Raw genomic sequence first — 19,336 nt, 5'->3', positions numbered from 1 at the left:
AAAGCGAATGGCAACTCCTAGGGTTTAGTGATTGCTTAATCTATATAGAGATGAAAGCAAGCGATTGAGGTTGTCTCTGTGGTGCAATCGGTTAGTGCGTTCGGCTGTTAACCATAAGGTTGGTGGTTCGAGACCACCCAGGGACGTGATTTTAAATGCTGGTTGTGACCAGGCACAGTGACTCACGCCTATTAATCCCAACGCTTTGATAGGCTGAAGTAGGGGAAGCCTCCACGGAGCTCAGAAGTTCAAGACCAATGAGAATCCCACCTCATTAAAAAAAAAAAAAATGCAGTTGTATCTATCTCCTCAGACCCATCAATGTATTTAAAAGTGAAAGACTATTCCCTTGTGTCTTGTGCATCCCATGAGGACAGACAGCAGAAGGTCCCCCTCCGAGCCTCCTAGAAAATGAGATCTCTGCAGAACAAACTAGCTTGTATGTACGGGAAACGGAAAGTATTTGAAGAAACAAACTTCAAAAATTCTGCCTTGCTTTCCACAAAAATTAACCCATCACAGTCTGCCTTCAAGTGGCATCATACCTCTTCACATGACTCCTCCCCCTGCCTTTATGCTATTGTCATGCATTTTACTTTACACCTGTTATAAACCTTACAATCCATCTCTGTTACTTTTGTTTCAAGAGTCAGATGTGTTTTTGTTTGTTTGTTTGTTTGTTTTTGCTTTTTTGTTGCTGGTGGTGGTGTTTTTAAGACGAGTCTTACTCTACCGGACAGGCTGGAGTGCAGTGGCACAGTCTTGGCTCACTGCAACCTCTGCTTTCCGGGTTCGAGCGATTCTCCTGACTCAGACTCCTGAGTAGCGGAGATTACAGGCTTGGGCCACCATATCTGACTAATTTTTGATTTTTTAGTAGAGAGGAAGGTTCACCATATTGGCCAGGCTGGTCTTGAACTCCTTACCTCAAGTGATCCGCCTTCCTCGGCCTCCCAAAGTGCCGGGATTCCAGGCGTGAGCCATCGTGCCCGGCTAAACAGTCAGATGTTAAAATTATATATTTGCCTATGTAGATGTCATTTCTAGTGTCTTTTTTTTTTTTCATCCAGATTTTCATCTGGTGTCAGTTTCCTTCTGCCTGGAGGACTCCTTTAACTTATCTATTAGGTGTCTTAAACTTGCACTATCATTCACTGATGCTCTGTTCATTTAAAAAAAAAAACTTGTTGGCCGGGTGCGGTGGCTCACGCCTGTAATCCCAGCACTTTGGGAGGCCGAGGTGGGTAGATCAGGAGGTCAGGAGATCGAGACCATCCTGGCTAACACGGTGAAACCCCGTCTCTACTAAAAATACAAAAAAATTAGCTGGCTGTGGTGGCGGGTGCCTGTAGTCCCAGCTACTCAGGAGGCTGAGGCGGAAGAATGGTGTGAACCCAGGAGGCGGAGCTTGGAACCTGTCAAAAGGCATTCTTAGCCTTAAAAGAAAAGCCAGGGACATCCCTTGCCTCAGGACTCTCGAACTTAGAAAAACCTTTCACCCTCTATGTGGATGAATAACAAGGGACAGCTTTGAATGTTCTAACTCAAAGGCTGAGGAATTGCTTTGGACCAGTGGCTTATTTCTCTAAACAGCTAGACCAGGTGGCAGCTAGGTGACCAGGAAGCTTGAGATCTGTGGCTACCATCACTCTATCGTTAGAAGAAACCAGTAAGTTTACCTTGGGACAACAATTACATGCCATACCACCCCACCCCACCCCCACCCCCTGCCACCCCATGAAGTACAGTACAGAGGGTCCTAGAGGCAAAAGTACACCAATGGCTAACAGGGGGCCAGTTACTTAAATATCAGACCCTTCTGCTTGACACCCCAGATGTTACCCTGAAAGTATCCTGATTTTTAAACCCTGCTACTCTGTTGCTGCACCTCACGTCTCAAGAAACAGATCCCCAACTCATTGACTCCTGTGTGGAAACCACGGAAGAGCTCTACTCTAGAAGGCCCAACCTTGAAGACAAGCTCTTGTCTAACCCAAGTGTTGAGTGGTTTAGAGATGGAAATAGCTATATTCATGAGGGAGTAAGAAAGGAAGCTTAGCCAACAAGAAGTCATTGAGGCCAAGGGTTTACCTTCTCAGACTTCTGTTCAAAAAGCAGAATTAGCTGCTCTAATTAGGGCCTTCCAACCATGAAAAGACTTAAGCTGGACACGGTGGCTCACGCCTGTAATCCCAGCACTTTGGGAGGCCAAGGTGGTTGGATCACCTGAGGTTGGGAGTTCGAGACCAGCCTAGCCAACATGGCGAAACCCCGTCTCTACTAAAAATACAAAAATTAGCCGGGTGTGGTGGTGGGTGCCTGTAATCCCAGCTACTTGGGAGGCTGGGGCATGAGAATCCCTGAGTTTGCAATGAGCTGAGATTGCAGTGAGCTGAGATCATGCCACTGCACTCCAGCCTGGGCGACACAGCAAGACTCCGTTTCAAAAAAAAAAAAAAAAACCAAAACCTCAAGAGTCAATGTGTTGACTGACTCTAAATATGGGTTCCTGGTGCTCCATGCTCATGCAGCCATAGGGAAGGAAAGGGGACTATCAAGAGCCAAGGGATCCCCCATACAACTTTACTCAGATCTTGGAACTTTTAGATGCTGTCCAACTCCCAAAGAAATAACAATTACTCACTGCAGGGGACACCAGAAGGGAGACACTTTTATTATTAGAGGAAATTCCCTGGTGGAAAGAGCAGCTAAGGCCACAGCTAAGGAAACCCTGGTATTTCAGGCTGCTGCGCTACTACCAGGTACTGCATCCATGTCAGTGACACCATACTATACCCCTAAGGAAATTAAAGGGACTGAGTAAAAGGCTTCCAGGGAGACCCCTCTGGATGGTTGCTAGAAAAGAACAAACTCTATTCCTGAGGCTGACAGATGGGAAATAATTAAACATTTTCATGATTCCTCACATTTGGGACAGGATTTTCCATTAAATTAGTTTCCTAAATATTCTTGGGGAAGGGACTGTTCCAAACTATAAAAAGGGTTACCACTCAGGAAGCCACCCCATACCCCGATCCCTGCTTAAACCTGTACAACACCAAGGAACATATACCATGGTGAAGACTGGCAGACAGACTTAACACAGATGCCACCTTACAGGGGACTACAAGATTTGCTAGTATTTATAGACACTTTCACCAGGTGGATAGAAGCTTTCCCCACAAGGACAGGAAAAGTATTGGAAGTGTCTAAATTCTTAAAGAAATCATTCCAAGATTTGGATTACCAAAAGGTTTGCAAGGTGACAACTGACCTCACTTTACAGCTAAGGTGACCCAGTGAGGTCATGCCTCAGCCTTAGGCATTACCTATCTTCACTCCTCATGGAGATCTCAGTCTTCAAATAACATAGAAAGCCAATCGCGACATTAGCAAAACTCTTTCAGTCTGGGGGCTTGCCTGCCCTGCGTCACTATCATTGTTTCCTTGGGTTTCCCAGGAATGTACATGTGTCAGACTGCCGCCCTGCTTATAGATCTGTTTCCCTGCAAGGAAACAGGAATATGTTGCCTGTGGCTTCCAGAGTTGGAGATACATGTAGTTGCACCCCTGAGGGCTAACATTTAATTTTGGAATCAAGTGATGCATTCAGACTGGTTGTTATCATTCTGTGGTATATATTTAGTGAACACGTTCATGATTGAGTTTCCTGCTTTTAGCTGGAGCAAGAAAGTTTTATAATTGTGATTTGTATGAAAAAATCATAGGCAAGGGAATGGGTGTAAAATAAACTTTATTGTCAGAGGTTTCTACAGGCTCATCCTTCAAGGAAAACGGACGTATGCTGAAGAGTTGATAAACTGTCTACAGCAGTGTTATTCTAACCTAATCTTGATTCCAAGTTCTTGCCATTTTCCTCCAGCTGCTGTTGACTCCAGTTATATATAGGATGGGGGAAAGGGGATTATCTATGAATCTAGGCATCACTGTCTCTTGGGCCGTTATCACATTTGCAGGCTGAAGGGATGTGATTTCTACAATCAAACTATCCATTTGGAGTACAAATCTGGAGTGGCTGTAAAATTCGGTTCTCAGAGATGAGCTTGCAGATTTGGACTTTCAATTGTTCTGCTGTTTTAGTTTTTCTCATCAACTGGGGAACTGTTTGTGACTAGTCTTTGTTAAAAGTAGAGAAGAGCTTTTCATAGTTCCGACATTAGTTGTTACCCGAAACAAACAAAAACACACACACATACAATTAAACAATAATCTTTGGTGAGGTCTTGCTGATACCTGAGGCTGGAGTGAGAGCTGAGTGGTGATACAGGCCAGGTGCAAACTGAGTGCAACTAAGTGGATAATCTCCAGTAGTGAACTACAGTCTAGAAGAAGATACTAATAATAGATTGAAAAAAAAGTCTCCTGAAATGAACCAGCTGGCCTGTGGTGTAGGACACAGGACCCCACCCACCTTATGATTCTAAAAGCCTTGCTCAAAGCCACTGCAGATGAGTTCGCTAGGTCTCTACCACCTCCTCAGCATCAATTGACTCTCCATAATACTCCTCTGGAGAGAAATAAGGGTCTTTCAACCTCCCAGGAAGGGATTTGCTTAGCCTCAAATGTGCACATTCAGAAATAGCTTGTCATAAGAAAGAGAGGATAGTTTGCAGAGAAATAACCCTCCTAAGTCCACATCCTATTCCTTTTAAATAAGAGAGTGGTGCCAAGGGAAGAGCCCTAGAATGTCAAAGCCAACAGGGTGCTCAGATACCACCCAAGTACAGTTCCATCTTTGGCCGTAAGGAGACAATGGTATCAAGAGGCTAAGGCCGTATGATCTGTAGGTGAAAAACCTGGGATGAGAATCGAGGCCTCAAAACTTTTCCACTACGTCACAGAGTTTAGGAGCAGTTAGAGGGAAGGCTTCAATCTGGAGAACACTAACAGGCTCTAGAGATTATTGGGTCATGGTGGCTGGGACAGAAATAAGGATTCACAGAAAGATGTTTATAGTAAATGTTCTTTTGGGATTTTGCTTGATAAAAAGGCAGAGCAAAAGTAAAAATTTATTTATTTTCTTTTTTTTTTTTTTAGACAGTTTCACTCTTGTTTCCCAGGCTGGAGTGCAATGGTGCAATCTCAGCTCACCACAACCTCCACCCCCTGGGGTTCAAGCAATTCTCCTGCCTCAGCCTCCCAAGTAGGTGTGATTACAGGCATGCACCACCACACCCAGATAATTTTTTTTTTTCTTTTTTTTTTTTTTTAGTAGAGACGGGGTTCCTCCATCTTGGTCAGGCTGGTCTCAAACTCCCGACCTCAAGTGATCCTCCCAAAGTGCTGGGATTACAGGCTCCAGCCACCACACCTGGCCAAAAGGAAAAATTTTCTAATTGCAATTCTGAACCACTTAGGGGTTGTGAAATCAATATAGTCGACTGCTTACTACTGCAGGCTTTATTTAAATTCTAGGTAGGGTGGATTACACATAGTAAAAGATGTTTTAAAACTGATCACAGGCCAGGCGCAGTGGCTCACTCCTGTAATCCCAGCACTTTGGGAGGCCAAGGCGGGTGGATCACGAGGTCAGGAGATTGAGACCATCCTGGCTAACACGGTGAAACCCCGTCTCTACTAAAAATACAAAAAAAAAAAAAAATTAGCTGGGCATGGTGTTGGGTGCCTGTAGTCCCAGCTACTCAGGACGCTAAGGCAGGAGAATGGTGTGAACCCAGGAGGGTGGGGCTTGCAGTGAGCCGAGATCATGCCAATGCACTCCAGCCTGGGCAACGGAGCAAGACTCCGTCTCAAAAAAAAAAAAAAAAAAAAAAAAAAAACTGATCACGAAGAATTGTATATTTCTCACTGCATCTTGTGGTCAGAAAAGTTTGAGAAACTGCTCTACATAGGCAAATTACAGGTTCAATCTCTCCATCTACCTCTTTATCTCTTCTCTATTTTCCATGCTATGCAGACAAGACCATGGAGAGAGGAAGGGAAATTCCATCAAGGGGTGGTGTTAAGCCTTTTCTATGAGGTAGCTGCACATTTGGGTCACTTCAATAATGGTTACTTGAGATTCTAGTAGATAGATTGTCCTTTTCATCTGTAGCCACATGGTAAAATTACTTGGGAGCGTTTTAAGACTACTAGTGGCTTCCACCCACCTGGAAGCGTTTAAATCAGAATCTCTATGTGTAGAGTCCAGGCACTTGTGTTAGTTAAAACCTCACCAAGCTTTATAATATGACAGAGTGGTTTAAAGCTACTGAGTAGACCCACCCTATTTCCTACCTTTCTCTTTGTTTCTCTTTCACCATAGGCTTCTTTCCCATGAAAAAGTACAGATTTTAGTCTCTGTTTTCAGAGTCTCAAGTAAATCACTCTCTTTCTCAACTGGACTTCCAAGTCAAAGATTTCTTTCTATTTATCTATCTGCATTTTTACAAAGTTGGCCTCTGGATTCCCTTTTGCCAAACCTAATTCACCACAAAGGTGCCCCTCAAGTCAAGGAGCTGGGCTTTCATACACCTGCACCTGTCAATCATGGGTCAATATTTTGCAGGCAGGGTTGCTGGGTGCTGTGGGATTGACATAAACTCCCAGGTATTGCCAGCTCTGAGCCTCAGGCAAGCTTGTGACTAAGTGCCTCCAGTAGTCTGAGGATAGTCCTTACTCAGAAGGGTCTGTGGAAGCAAAAGCAAACATAGGCATGAGAGGGTAAAAAAAAAAAAAAAAAAAAAAAAAAAAAAAAAAAAAAAATCTCATGACATCTTGGCTTATACCTAACAGAACTTGTGCAAGAATGGATATTAAGGTGGGTATTGTACACCGCAGAGCTTAGTAAATACCAAGTCTGGAGTTTAAGGGATAGGTTGAAGAGATTTTGCAGGTTTGTAAACATTGTTGCCAACTTGAACACACTTTTGTTTGGGTTTGGTTTTTCTCCTCAGTGGTAAGAGCTACGCACAATAGGGTAGCTAAGATATTATAATTTGAATCAATACATTTGTATTTTGCCAAGGACCAAGATGAACTATGATGATTTCAATTTTTTAGTACTTTATGTTCATCAGTTTGAAAATTAGGACTTTTGCTCTTTTTGACTTATGGCACCTTTTTGGTTTTCACACTTTCTCAAAGACCAGTAACTTAGAATCTAAATTATGATTGCTTATTCTTTCAGTACTCTAGGGGAAAATTGAGTTAATCTTGACAAAATGTATTCAATTAAAATAATTGTTCTCTTAAATCTTTTCTTTCTTTCTTTTTTTTTTTTTTTTTTTTTTTTGAGATGGAGTCTTGCTCTGTCACCCAGGCTAGTGTGCAGTGGCACAATCTTGGCTCACTGCAACCTCCGCCTCCTGGGTTCAAATGACTCTCCTGCCTCAGCCTCCCGAGTAGCTGGGCCTATAGGTGCATGCCATCACGCCTGGCTAATTTTTGTATTTTCAGTAGAGTAGACCACAGATGGGTAAGGATGATGTTTGCCTCCAGCAACCCACAAATTTATGGGGACTTCCAGTCACAGACCTGTGAATCCATGATACCAGGTAGGCCTCTTGGGATTGAGCTTTCCTAGAACTAACCAGGCAACAAGAATTGAGAGGACAAAAGCCTCAAAGGGATGGGACTTCTTAAGACAAACCCCAAGAGCTTGACATGGTCAGAACAAAAAGTGTGCTGGGGTTCCCAGCCATTTTCAGACAGGCCACCTAGTATGACCTGAAAGTTACCGCCTCTTTCCAGATAGTGGAAACCAAGAGAAAGCGCTCCCACTTGGTCACAAGTCAAGCTCTCAAGGACATAAAATAAGATGAGAAGGAACCTCAACCAGTACCCCCTTTTATGACAGAATAACACATAGAGACAAAGACAAAGGAACAGACAATTTCTGGGAAGAAAGGGATTAAACAGTAGGAATTGGTACCACAAAGTACCAAAAAGCACACCAGAGTCACTACACCCAAGACTAGTCACACAAATCCTTTTCTCCAATTGATCAAGATTTTGGAGAGGGAAAAGAAAGAAACAGTGATTTTTACCATCCACTTGATGAGATTCCACACAGAGAAGGAGGCCAGGAGCCTGGCTGGTAAAAAAATTCTTACCCTTATGATAGCTGATCAGATCCTGGGTTCTTCACTGCAACTTCCAGAAGAGCAGAGCTTTCCTATCCTGCTTACAGCTCCAAAACTGTAGGGGCCAATGGAAACCCTCCCTCTTAACTCTCTGAAGGTTCACTCAAAAATCAAGTCACAAAAGGCAGATTAATTGGAGAAAAGGCATAAAATGTACTAACATGTGCATGGGGAGAGTCACAGAGTGATTACCCTCCCCTACCCACAATGGGATGCAGAAGCTTATATACCATCTCGACATAACAGAATGAATGAGGGCTCAAAGCATGGCCAAAACCAGGTGGAATCAGAGTCAGAGGTATATCCATTTATTGTGGACAAGATAAGTGATGGCAGGGAGAGAAAATGAGGCTCGGCTAGCAAAGGTGGTCTTAATATGTAAATGAAACCCTACAGTTAGCAGCTCTCAGAGAGAATAAACCCTAAAAGTTTCTTTCAGACCTTTACAGGTGTCAGACTCTCAGTTCATCTTTCCTAGATCTGGACAAGGAAAGACTTGGCTGTATCAATGCAGATTCCCTACAGATGCAAATCTCCCCAACAAAAGACAACTTTGCAGGGCTACTTCTGCAGCTGGCTTTCTGAACAGACATCTCAAAATATGTCAAAGAAATGTAGTTTGGGGTAAAATATTTTTAATTCCTTCACATCTACAGCCTGATGCACCTGCCGTTTCAATGCACCATTGTTGGTGGCAACTCCATTCTTCCCTACACTCAAGCCAAAAAACCAGGTTCTCCTTGAGGCTAGTCTTTTTCTCACAGCACATATTCAATTTGTCAGAAAACTTATGTTTCCTGTTTGGTTAATTACAGATTTTGATCTGCCCAATCGTTCTCATTCTTGGTCTCTGAATTTTGGCAAAGAAGTCTCCTGATACAGGCAGGATCGATTCTACTGACGATTCTCAAAACCGTCAGACACTTAAGAGCCTTAATCTCGGGGTCGGGGTTTGGGCTGCCCTCGAACCTTTTCTTTGGGCCTACCCATCAAAATCAGCCGGCCAGGCCTGTCTTCAAGGCCCAGGGGCAAGGCCAAGTCCTCCCGATGCTTCTTGAAGCTTCTCCCGCCGGGTCGGCAGCCACCCTCCCCTTCCCTCTGACCTGCAGAGAAGCTTCAGGGGGCATTTATTCAATTTGCTAGGAGCGCACGGGCGCAGGTGCATGGTGACTCTGTGGTTCCCACTGCACCCACCGCCCTCCTTTGTCCTCTCAGTGTCTGCAGCGGGCAGTAATGTTCCGGGTGAGCTTGGGCTCCAAAGACACCCAGTCAAGGAGGGACCGGTAGGGAAGGGCACTGGCCCCTTATGTCCTTCGCACCCAGGGATCCGAAAAAGATCTTGAAGAAACAGAAAGGGAGAGTTGGAAGTAGATCAAACGGAAAGAAAGAAAATCCTAGATTTCCTATCTGAAGGCACCATGAAGGGAAACTCCGTCTCCTCTGGGCCGCGTCCTCACGTTGCTGGTGAACCGAGTTCTGTTCTCCATTGGAGACCAAATCAGTTGACTTTGGCTTGACTCCTAGTGAAGAAGCCCTGCTTTGTCCTCTCCTGTTTCGCTCTTGGTTCTGAAGCACTTGATTGTCTCTCCCGGGCTTTCGATGGATTTCAGGGATGCAACTGAGAAATTTGTTTTTAGTACACCTACTTGAAGTAAGAATATTTTAAAGTATTTTTGCAAAGAAAAACGTTTCCTTTTGCAATGAAGACATTCAGATGTGAGGAAAATCACTAGGCTGGGGAAAGCAAATGCTGTTGAGAATGTCTCACAAACACAAATTCCACATCAGCAGGTAGGTTTGACCCTGAGGTTGGGCACATTTTAAGTGCACTGTTGGAACTTAAGATGAATCTAGGACATTCATGATTAATATTTTTAGTGTTTCAGTACAATTTAATATTTTAAATTTAAATACACATTCTGAAAATTGTATAACCAGCACAAGAAACTGGCTTTATGCCATATTTACAAACATAGGAAAGAAGGATGATATTTTAAATGACAATGCTTCATAAATGGCAACATTTTTAAAGTACCTAGAGAAAAAAAGTTAACCTAGAATTCTATGCAAAAATAAAATTTCAAAACTGTGAGTGAAATAAGGACATTGAAAAACATACGGAAGCTAAAAGAATTCACCAACCCACGCTACAAGAAATCTTGAGTCCTCCAGGCAGAAGCAAAAGGATACCAGATAAAAATGTGGACCTACACAAAGAAACGAATATTGGAAATGGCATTTCGAAAGCATGTACTACACGTTTTCTTATACTTTAAATCTTTCAAAAAATATTTGACGTAATAAATAAAAGTAATAATAATGAATCACAAAGGTTATAGTGCATAAAGTAAAAATACATAACATTAGGATAAAGGCCAGAAAGGGAGGCATAATGACACTAGAAAGCAGACTATGATAAATTAAAGATGTATCCCGGAAACCCTAAAGCAGCCTCTGAAATAAGAAAACGGTTATAGCTAATAAAGCAACAAAGGAAAGAAAACGGAATGAAATAAAAGCTATGTAAACACTATGCTGGAACAACTACTCTCCAGGCCTCCACCCTACAGAAATACACCAGTGGCCAATGAGAGTGTACAAGAATGATGACTGCAGCATTACTTGTAATCATAAAATAATAAAACCAACGTAATTTTAAAGATATAGGAAAAGGGTTTTATTTATTTAACAGACAGACAATTGAACAAGCAAACAATGGGAGCAAGTCCTTTGCCAAAAGGAACACAGAGGGTCATGATGATGCTACTCCTCCAAGGATTTCAGAGTTCCCAGACGCCTAGTTTTCTGTCTAGTTCTTCTGGAAGATGTTATTCTTGGGGAGCAATAGGTCCTCGAGTTTGGGGCTCTTTCAGGTTCTCTCTCCATTTCCCCATTCTACTACAATAAACAAACAAACAAACAAACAAAAACAATTCTCACTTCCAGAAGATCCCGCCTGTGCCCCTTCATGAGCCTTTCAGGAGGTCTGGATGTCTGGTCCACCGCTCCCCGGCTTCTTTCCCAGCTTTTGCTTTTTCCTTTCCCAGCTCTTGACCTACCACCCCACGGCCGGACCACCGCCCAGCTGAGCCCCCGCGGCTCCACCGCGCAGAAGGTGCGCCAGAGGCCCTGCCAGTCGCCCTCCCTGCCGGGTGCCGAGAAATCAACGCTTTGTAAAAAGAACTTCCCCGTGGAAAAAATCTCTTGATTTCCACTCTCAGGGCTCTTCAAAGGACTAAAAGCTAAAGGCGACGATGAATTCATTCCACAAGTCCTAGTCATGCGCCCTGGTGAGTACCAGACCCTGCTCCCCCCGAGGGGACCCACGAGCGACCCTCACCACCATCCCTGCCCTGGTGGAGCCCCCGTGCGGAACACAGGATCCGAAGATGGCAGCGGAAGCTCCTCAGCGGCCCCGAAAGCGACTGGGCAGGGTGGGCACAGGCTCCTTCAATGGGTGAAGGCGGCGCAAAGAACGGGAAGAACCATCCCGGGAGCCCACAGGGCGTTCAGCTTCCTTTGGGGCCCCAGGCAGCTCGGGCTGGGTCGCCCACCAGGGAGTTTCTGGAAGCTTCTGAAGCAGGCGAGGGGCAGGGCGAGCGAAGGCAATTCTGCTGTTCTTCTGGCTCCGGAATCTCCTAAAGCGCAGGCGTCCAACGTGACCGGCGCGACTCACCGCTCTAATCTCTCTGGTTTTCCAAGGCCTTGCTCGGTGGTCCTGCCCGGTGGGCCCTGAGAATAGACGGAACGGAGGACGTTCAGTGAATGCGCCCTTCCTATATGCCCAGTAGAGTTAGAAGCGCTTGTCTCTGTGGCGCAATCGGTTAGCGCGTTCGGCTGTTAACCGAAAGGTTGGTGGTTCGAGCCCACCCAGGGACGCTTATTGGACGTTTTGAAGCATTCACGCAATGTCAACCACTGGATAAATGGGGAAGATTTTATCTTCCCGAAGTCTCAAGCCACTAATTTATGAGCCACTAATTTATGACTGATCCCTGTCAAGGGCCGCCCACCTCCCCGACCAGATTCTTAACCGGCTATCTCCTGAAATGCCGGGTTTACACCTGTGTCACTAAGGAATCCTGAAACAGAGACCTAGGAACCCACTTCTGATGTGATAAAATTCTAATTCAGTCCGTTATACGCTTAAACGAGTATTTACGTGTCTCCATTTTTTCATATTTTAGTAATAGGAGTCCAGTATTACCTCCAGGATGTGCCTGGGTTTCCCGATTGCTCTATCAATAATGTCACCAGTGGAATCATTCATCATGAAAGTGATTCTCTCCATCATTTTTGAAAATAGTATTTTTCCTCAGTTTATGCATGATTTATTTAACCCTTTTCAAAATGTTTTTGTTAGCCAGGTATGGTGGCATGCACCTGTAATCCCAGCTACTCGGGAGGCTGAGGCAGGAAAATCATTTGAACTTGGGAGGTGGAGGCTGCAGTGAGCTGAGATCACACCGCTGCACTCCAGCCTGGGTATCAGAGCGAGACTCCATCTCAAAAAAACAAAATGTTTTTGAGATGACGTTAGTTTCATACTTTTAGGATTACAAAGAATGCTGCAGTCACCAGTCCTGTACAGATATCTTTGGTCATTGTGGAAATGTTTACCCTGCAGACATTTCTATAGTGTAGAGAGCTGGATGTGCCATTGCTACATTATAGTGCTTGTATAATGCTTCTAATCTGAGTCCATTCTGCAAACGTATCTTTCACGGGAGCAGTACCAAATAATATTCCAATATGAATGTTTATAAGAGGAAAAATGTGCAGATGTGCAGTTGAGCTGCGTGCCTCTCCATGGGGCTCATGTTCATAAAATGGTGGCGTTAGCAATCATCTGAGAGTGGAGTTTGTGGCCCTCTGACGTCAAAATCTGAGGCAATGGACATGAAAACCCTCACTGTACATCCTCTGTAGTCTGGCCAGAATCATTCCTAGGTCGGTGGTCTCTTATCAGGAGGGAATGCTGCTTGCTTGTTTTGTCAAAACCACAAAAGGGAGGGAAAGCATCAGGCTGTTGGTTGATAACAGCAGTGAAGCAAGTCTCTCTAAAGGCTTGGATTGTTAACCTTAGGGAAAAAAATCCTAATTCTTGCCAGATGGTGCCGTGCATTTCCAGGCTCTTGGTGTCCCAAACAAAGAACTGTACATGACACACACAAAGCAGCAAAGCAAAGCAAAATTTATTAAGCACAGTAACAGTCTCAGAGTGGGGAGAGTGGGCTGATCTCTGGGATGTGAGATCAGTATTAGTTTGGTGTACGTTGGGTCTTTTTATGTGTGTTTCTTTTTCTTCTCTTCACAAGGATGCCTAATCATTAGCCAGTGTTTGCCTTTTGATTGATAGGTGGGTTGCTTAGTTATTTTGGCCCTTGTGTGCTTGCACATTGCCTCCATCCCATAATTTTAAGTACATGCATGATATGCAGTCCATATGCATGAGTTTTAATGAGCTGATTATCATATGGAGTCATGTTAAGGGTACTTTTTTTCTCTAATGCACATGCCTATCTCTGAGGAGCTGCCCCTTTACTGGTTTGGATCTGGCCGGCCATGGGGTCCTGGCTTGCTTTTCTTTTTTTTTTTTTTAAGACAGAGTCTCGCTCTGTTGCCCAGTCTGGAGTGTAGTGGTGCAATCTCAGCTCACTGCAACCTCCGCCTCCCGGGTTCAAGCGATGCTCCTGTCTCAGCCTCCCAAGTAGCTGGGAGTACAGGAGTGCACCACCACGCCCAGCTAATTTTTTGTATTTTTAGTAGAGATGGGGTTTCGCCATGTTGGCCAGGCTGGTCTCAAACTCCTGACCTCAGGTGATCTGCCTGCCTTGGCCTCCCAAAGTGCTGGGATTACAGGCATGAGACACCGTGCCCAGCCTTGCTTGCTTTTTTAAATCTTACTTTTTGTTTTGGCTGCTCAACTTCTGCCTTATGTCTTGCTTCTTGCTCTCCCACCCCATTACCTTGCTTCTTTCTCTGCTTTCACTCACTCTGCCTTTTATCCAACTTCCAATTCCCTCTGCTGTTCTCCTGCATCATAATGGCAGTTAGTGAGGGGAGGGTTTTGAGGTGGCATGTCCAACCTCCTAGCCTGCCACATCCAGAAACCGCTTTCGAGGTTTCTCTGTGGTCCTGTCAGCCAAGAGGGAGTCCATTCAGTTGGTTGTAGGGCCTAGGGCTTATTTTTATTTCTCAAACCTGACAAGATAAAGCTGGATTAATGCAGATTCTCTGCAGGTGTAAATTTCCCCTACAAAAGACAGTTTTGCAGAGTTCCTTCTGTTTGCTGGCTCTCTGACAGCCATCTTAAAATATGCCAAAGAAATATATTCTGGGGTAAAATACTTTGATTTTCTTCATCTATCAACAGCTTCACCATGCTGACAGCCTCCAATCCAAGCATACCTGAAGCTTTTCTTTGTTTGTTTGTTTGTTTGTTTGTTTGAGACACAGTCTCGCTCTGTCACCCAGGCTAGAGTGCAGTGGCGTAATCTTGGCTCACTGCAAGATTCGCCTCCCAGGTTCACGCCATTCTCCTGCCTCAGCCTCCAGAGTAGCTGGGACTACAGGTGCCTGCCACCACACCTGGCTAATTGTTTGGAAATTTTTTAGTAGAGATGGGGTTTCACCATGTTAGTCAGGATGATCTTGATCTCCTGACCTCGTGACCACCCACCTGGGCCTCCCGAAGTGCTGAGATTACGTGTGTGAGCCACCGTGCCCGGCCCCTGAAGCCTTTCTTTTTAAAAAGCTTTCCCACCTTTATGACTGCCTTCAAGTCTCTGCCAAAACACAAATAACAGTGACTGACTCCTTGCTATAGCAAGCTCAGAATAAATAGCTTTTGCTTTTTTTCATTTGGTTGGTCTTTGTTTATTTGCAGAAGCTTCAATGTAGAGTTGACAAGGACTCCAGTCTTTGACCAAACCTTAGTAGTTTCCTCTGAGCCCTTTTCTCTGTTATTTCTTTGCCTGCCAAGTCCAGTTTTAGGAAAGAATACTGTTGAGTCTAGTTTAGCAAGAGTCCTCACAACCACCTTTGATAGCTAATCAAGTTCCTCTTAGTAATTTTCCATCCACTGACTTTCTTATCTTGCCAATTGGCTATAATCTTCAACTCCTCCTGCTGTATTCGAAGTTGAGCCCAGTTCTCTGCTGGTCTCTCTTGCCTACTGTAGTACATACAATAACATCTGTCTCAGGTTTTTAAGAAGTGTCCAGTGCAGCCCCTCAGAAACTACCTTTGCAAAATTATGACAACAAGAGAAAGCTGACATGGCTGACTCCATCTTGGTTCTAGCCTCACAGGCTTGCTGTCTTTGCTCATTCCTGTGCAATTTCTCCCAAGCTATCTTTGGGAAAAATTGAGTTTATAGTTTAAATCAGGGCTCCCCAGTCCCCAGGGCCATAAGACAGGTACTGGTCCATGGCCTGTTAGGAACCCAGCTGAACAGCAGGAGGTGAGCTGCAGGCTTTCGAGCATTACCACCTGAGCTCTGCCTCTTGTCAGATCAGCATGAGCATTAGCTGCTCGTCGGAGCTCGGACCCTATTGGGAACTGCTCATGTGAGTGATCCAGATTGCGCACTCCTTATGAGACTGTAACTGATGCCTGATGACCTGAGGTGGAACAGTTTCATCTGGAAAACATCCACCACCCCCTTCCATGGAAAAATTGTCTTCCATGAAACCAGTCCCTGGTGACAAAAAGGTTGAGGACAGCCAAAAAGGCTGCTTTAAATGATAACCTTCCCCAAAACTAAATTACCCCTGTAAAATGAATGAAAGCCCACCAAGTTAGAAGGATGAAAGGGGCCTGATTTCTACTAAGATGTATGCCTCGTTAAATAATTACCAGCCATTATTCCAGAAGTCACAAGATTGGCAGCTTCCCCAATTACTGCTGTGAAGAACATCACTATTGTAGAACCTAAGATTGGCCTCTTGAGATGTCTTTTCAGGCTTTTGCATTTCTGACTGCTGGATGGCACCATCTGGCCCAAAAATCAACCAGTCCCTTAGCCCCCACCCAGAAGCTGACTCCATGCAGGAGGGCCATTTTCCATGCCCCTGTGATTTCATCCCCAACGATCAGCACCACACAAGCCCTAGCCCCCTCCCCACCAAACTATCTTTGAAAAACCCCTTACCTCCAAGCCTTCAGTGAGATTGGTTTGAGTAATAACTCTGTCTCCCACATGTCGTGGCTGGCCTATGTCAATGAAACTCTTTCCTGCAGTGCCATGGTCTCCATGAATTGAGTTTTTGTGTACATTGGTCAGGAAGAACCCATCAGGCGGTTACATCTGCAGGATGGTGCCAGTTCTTTCCACAAAGGCTGGTCAGATACCCAGAAAGCATTTCTCCACTACTACCTGGACAATGTGTCTCCCTGTCAATCTCCAGGGAATGGGGCCTGGATCAAGTATTTAGTATTCAGCAGTTACTACACTGTCACTTAATCCCTCATTTTCAATATTTTGCCATGCCTTCCAGTGGCCTAACTGGCCACCATGCCACAGAATCTTTACTTTATCATCTCCAAGGAGAACTCTCCACTTGATGTTTTGTGATTTGAGCAATGGAATAGAATCTGATACTGGTGGGCTGGGGTAGGTCCTTGGACACTGGTGGGATCTTGACCCCAGCCGTGGTGTCCAGGCTCTTGACACCATCGCGAGAACAAAGTCAAAGATGAGTCAGCAAATAGTGAAAGAAGAGCTTTATTGCAAAGCAAAAAGTACACACTCAAGAAAGGGGAGCTCGGGCATACCCAAGAGAGAATAATGGGTTCTGGGGTTTCATGTTAATGGGTTTCTTTAACCAAGAATTGGAATATTCATGAAAATTCCTGGGTAAAGGTGGAGATTTCTTGGAACTGTGGTGCCATTTTTACATCAACCACTGGTCTCAGAACTGTCATGGCACTGGCGGGTGTGTGATTTAGTATGTTAATGAGCATATAATGAGGGCCTAGGTAAAACCTCCATCAAATCCAGCACCACGTTGGGTCCACTCAGTCTTAGCCAGCTTGGTCCACACCCTGGTTTTTCAGCGTCTTAACAGCCCACAGCCTCAAGTCATGTAAATCTGCTGCCTAGAATTTGTTATCCTGTGACCACCCTGTAGTATTCCTGTCTGAAATCTACTTGTAAATATTCAAATGGTCTTTGACTTGGGCATTCCAACTTTGCTTACTTCACAGTGTTTCCTGCGTAATATATAAGAAAAGATGATCCAGACATTTGTTAAACATCTCAAATAAGATGTAGCCCAGGTATTTGTGTCAAATTTGGATTATTTTGGTTTCGTCTTTGCAGAATATAAAAAACTAACATGAGGTAAGCACTAAGGTGTGGAGATGGCTGTGCAAGAGATGACAAAGTCCAGCACCACGCTTGAGAGTGTCCAATCATCTCTTCTGGGACAGCATATTTTTCTACAATACGGATTTTTGAAAAAAAACAACAACATCAAAAAAAAAAAAACCTACAAGATTCATGAAACTGGACAACTGTCTTTATAACATTACCAGTGATAGAACCAGTAAGGAAGGCTGGTTTGCAGTCATCTGAGCAGCCTCTTTACTCTCATAAGTATGGTTTCTCTCTGATATTAAACGGCTTCCAATTGCAAGCGGAATGCTGCATCACAAGGATAAGGATGTGAAGAGAACCGGTTTCTTTTGTAATCCGAAACATTCTAGTCTGCGAATTAAAAGCCATTATTTGAAGAAGGATGCCCCGGCTCCATCTGGCCACCGAAAGGTTGCTCCTTAACACAGGCTAAGGACCAGCTTCTTTAGGAGAGAACAGACGCAGGGGCGGGAGAGAAAAAGGGAGAGGCAGACGTCACTTCCCCTTGGCGGCTCTGGCAGCAGATTGGTCGGTTGAGTGGCAGAAAGGCAGACGGGGACTGGGCAAGGCACTGTCGGTGACATCACGGACAGGGCGACTTCTATGTAGATGAGGCAGCGCAGAGGCTGCTGCTTCGCCACTTGCTGCTTCGTCACGAAGGAGTTCCCGTGCCCTGGGAGCGGGTTCAGGACCGCTGATCGGAAGTGAGAATCCCAGCTGTGTGTCAGGGCTGGAAAGGGCTCGGGAGTGCGCGGGGCAAGTGACCGTGTGTGTAAAGAGTGAGGCGTATGAGGCTGTGTCGGGGCAGAGGCAGAGGATCTCATACTTACCTGGCAGGGGAGATACCATGATCACGAAGGTGGTTTTCCCAGGGCGAGGCTTATCCATTGCACTCCGGATGTGCTGACCCCTGCGATTTCCCCAAATGTGGGAAACTCGACTGCATAATTTGTGGTAGTGGGGGACTGCGTTCGCGCTTTCCCCTGACTTTTTGCAGTTTCAAAAATAGAATGTATGCCAAGGATGACATGTTTTTTTGAATTGGTTTGTGTCTTGGTTGGCGTTTTAGCTCTCCTATAACGGAGAGCGGGGGAATAGGAAGTAACATGTCGCGTGCTCGCCACAGGAGAAAAAGCAAGCATCCGCCGTATCCGCTTTGTAACACAAGTTAACTATCGTGAAGTTCGCTTAACTCTTCCCTTTCTACCCTGGCTGCTTTTTGCAGGGATTGGTCCGTGGTCTCCAGTCTCTTGGGTTCTCTTCTCACCCCGTGTGAAAATCTTCGTGTTTTTCCCTACCCCCCAGTCACCTCTTACACAGCCTCTGCTTCCAAGCGCAGCCCCCACAGGAGTTTGTAGGATTTCTGTGCTAGCGGGGAATGTGTTCTCACCTCATAGAGCCAGGTAGAAACTACGCAGATGGGCGCTGTTCTCCGGGAAGAAAGCAGGGCCTTTGGGGCTCTCAGTGTCCCCGTTGGGTTGTAGACATAACACGCTTACTTTGCGTAGGGGAAGGCTCTGCCGGCCCCCAGGTGCCCTCGCGCATATTCATGGAGGCCCGCAGGTCAGAACCGCAGTCTCACCTGTCTTGGCGGAAATGCCCTGCGATCCTCCCTGAGATAGAAGGCGGGAAGTTTTATGAGGAGCCGGTCCAGTTTCCCTACTATCTCCTGCCGTTTATATATCTAGTCTTTCTTCAGACTTTAAGCGACTGCTTCATGTTTGATGTCTCACTCCCACATCCTACATCCACTGCCAGGCAACTTTCTAGATAGCACCCTGACCCATCCTTCCCACCCCCAAGAAGCCCTTTCCTATTTCTGGGGCCAGTGTCCTCCCCAGTCCCTCTTTCTTCAGGCCCTCGCTTATCA

The 19,336-nt window shown here is 45.1% G+C and overlaps 1 protein-coding gene and 2 non-coding genes across 3 annotated transcripts; all 3 read left to right on the top strand.

The window, feature by feature from the left end:
* The first annotated feature begins 7,444 nt into the window (after positions 1–7,444).
* Positions 7,445–12,194, top strand: LOC117975207 (uncharacterized). Its single transcript, XM_063606708.1, has 4 exons — positions 7,445–7,517; positions 9,321–9,347; positions 11,153–11,220; positions 11,314–12,194. Exons 1-4 carry the CDS (start codon positions 7,445–7,447, stop codon positions 11,839–11,841), a joined length of 696 nt encoding a protein of 231 aa, XP_063462778.1. The 3' UTR covers positions 11,842–12,194.
* Positions 11,911–11,984, top strand: TRNAN-GUU (transfer RNA asparagine (anticodon GUU)). Its single transcript has one exon. It is a non-coding gene; the product is annotated as a tRNA-Asn (tRNA).
* A 6,094-nt stretch (positions 12,195–18,288) lies between the features above and the next one.
* On the top strand, positions 18,289–18,452 carry LOC117978856 (U1 spliceosomal RNA). The gene has a single exon (XR_004669526.1). It is a non-coding gene; the product is annotated as a U1 spliceosomal RNA (small nuclear RNA).
* The last annotated feature ends 884 nt before the right edge of the window (positions 18,453–19,336 follow it).

The sequence above is a fragment of the Pan paniscus genome, chromosome 1 (genome assembly GCF_029289425.2).
Source record: "Pan paniscus chromosome 1, NHGRI_mPanPan1-v2.0_pri, whole genome shotgun sequence".
In the NCBI taxonomy this organism is placed as follows: domain Eukaryota; kingdom Metazoa; phylum Chordata; class Mammalia; order Primates; family Hominidae; genus Pan; species Pan paniscus.
This window is presented reverse-complemented; position numbering and strand designations above follow the sequence as displayed.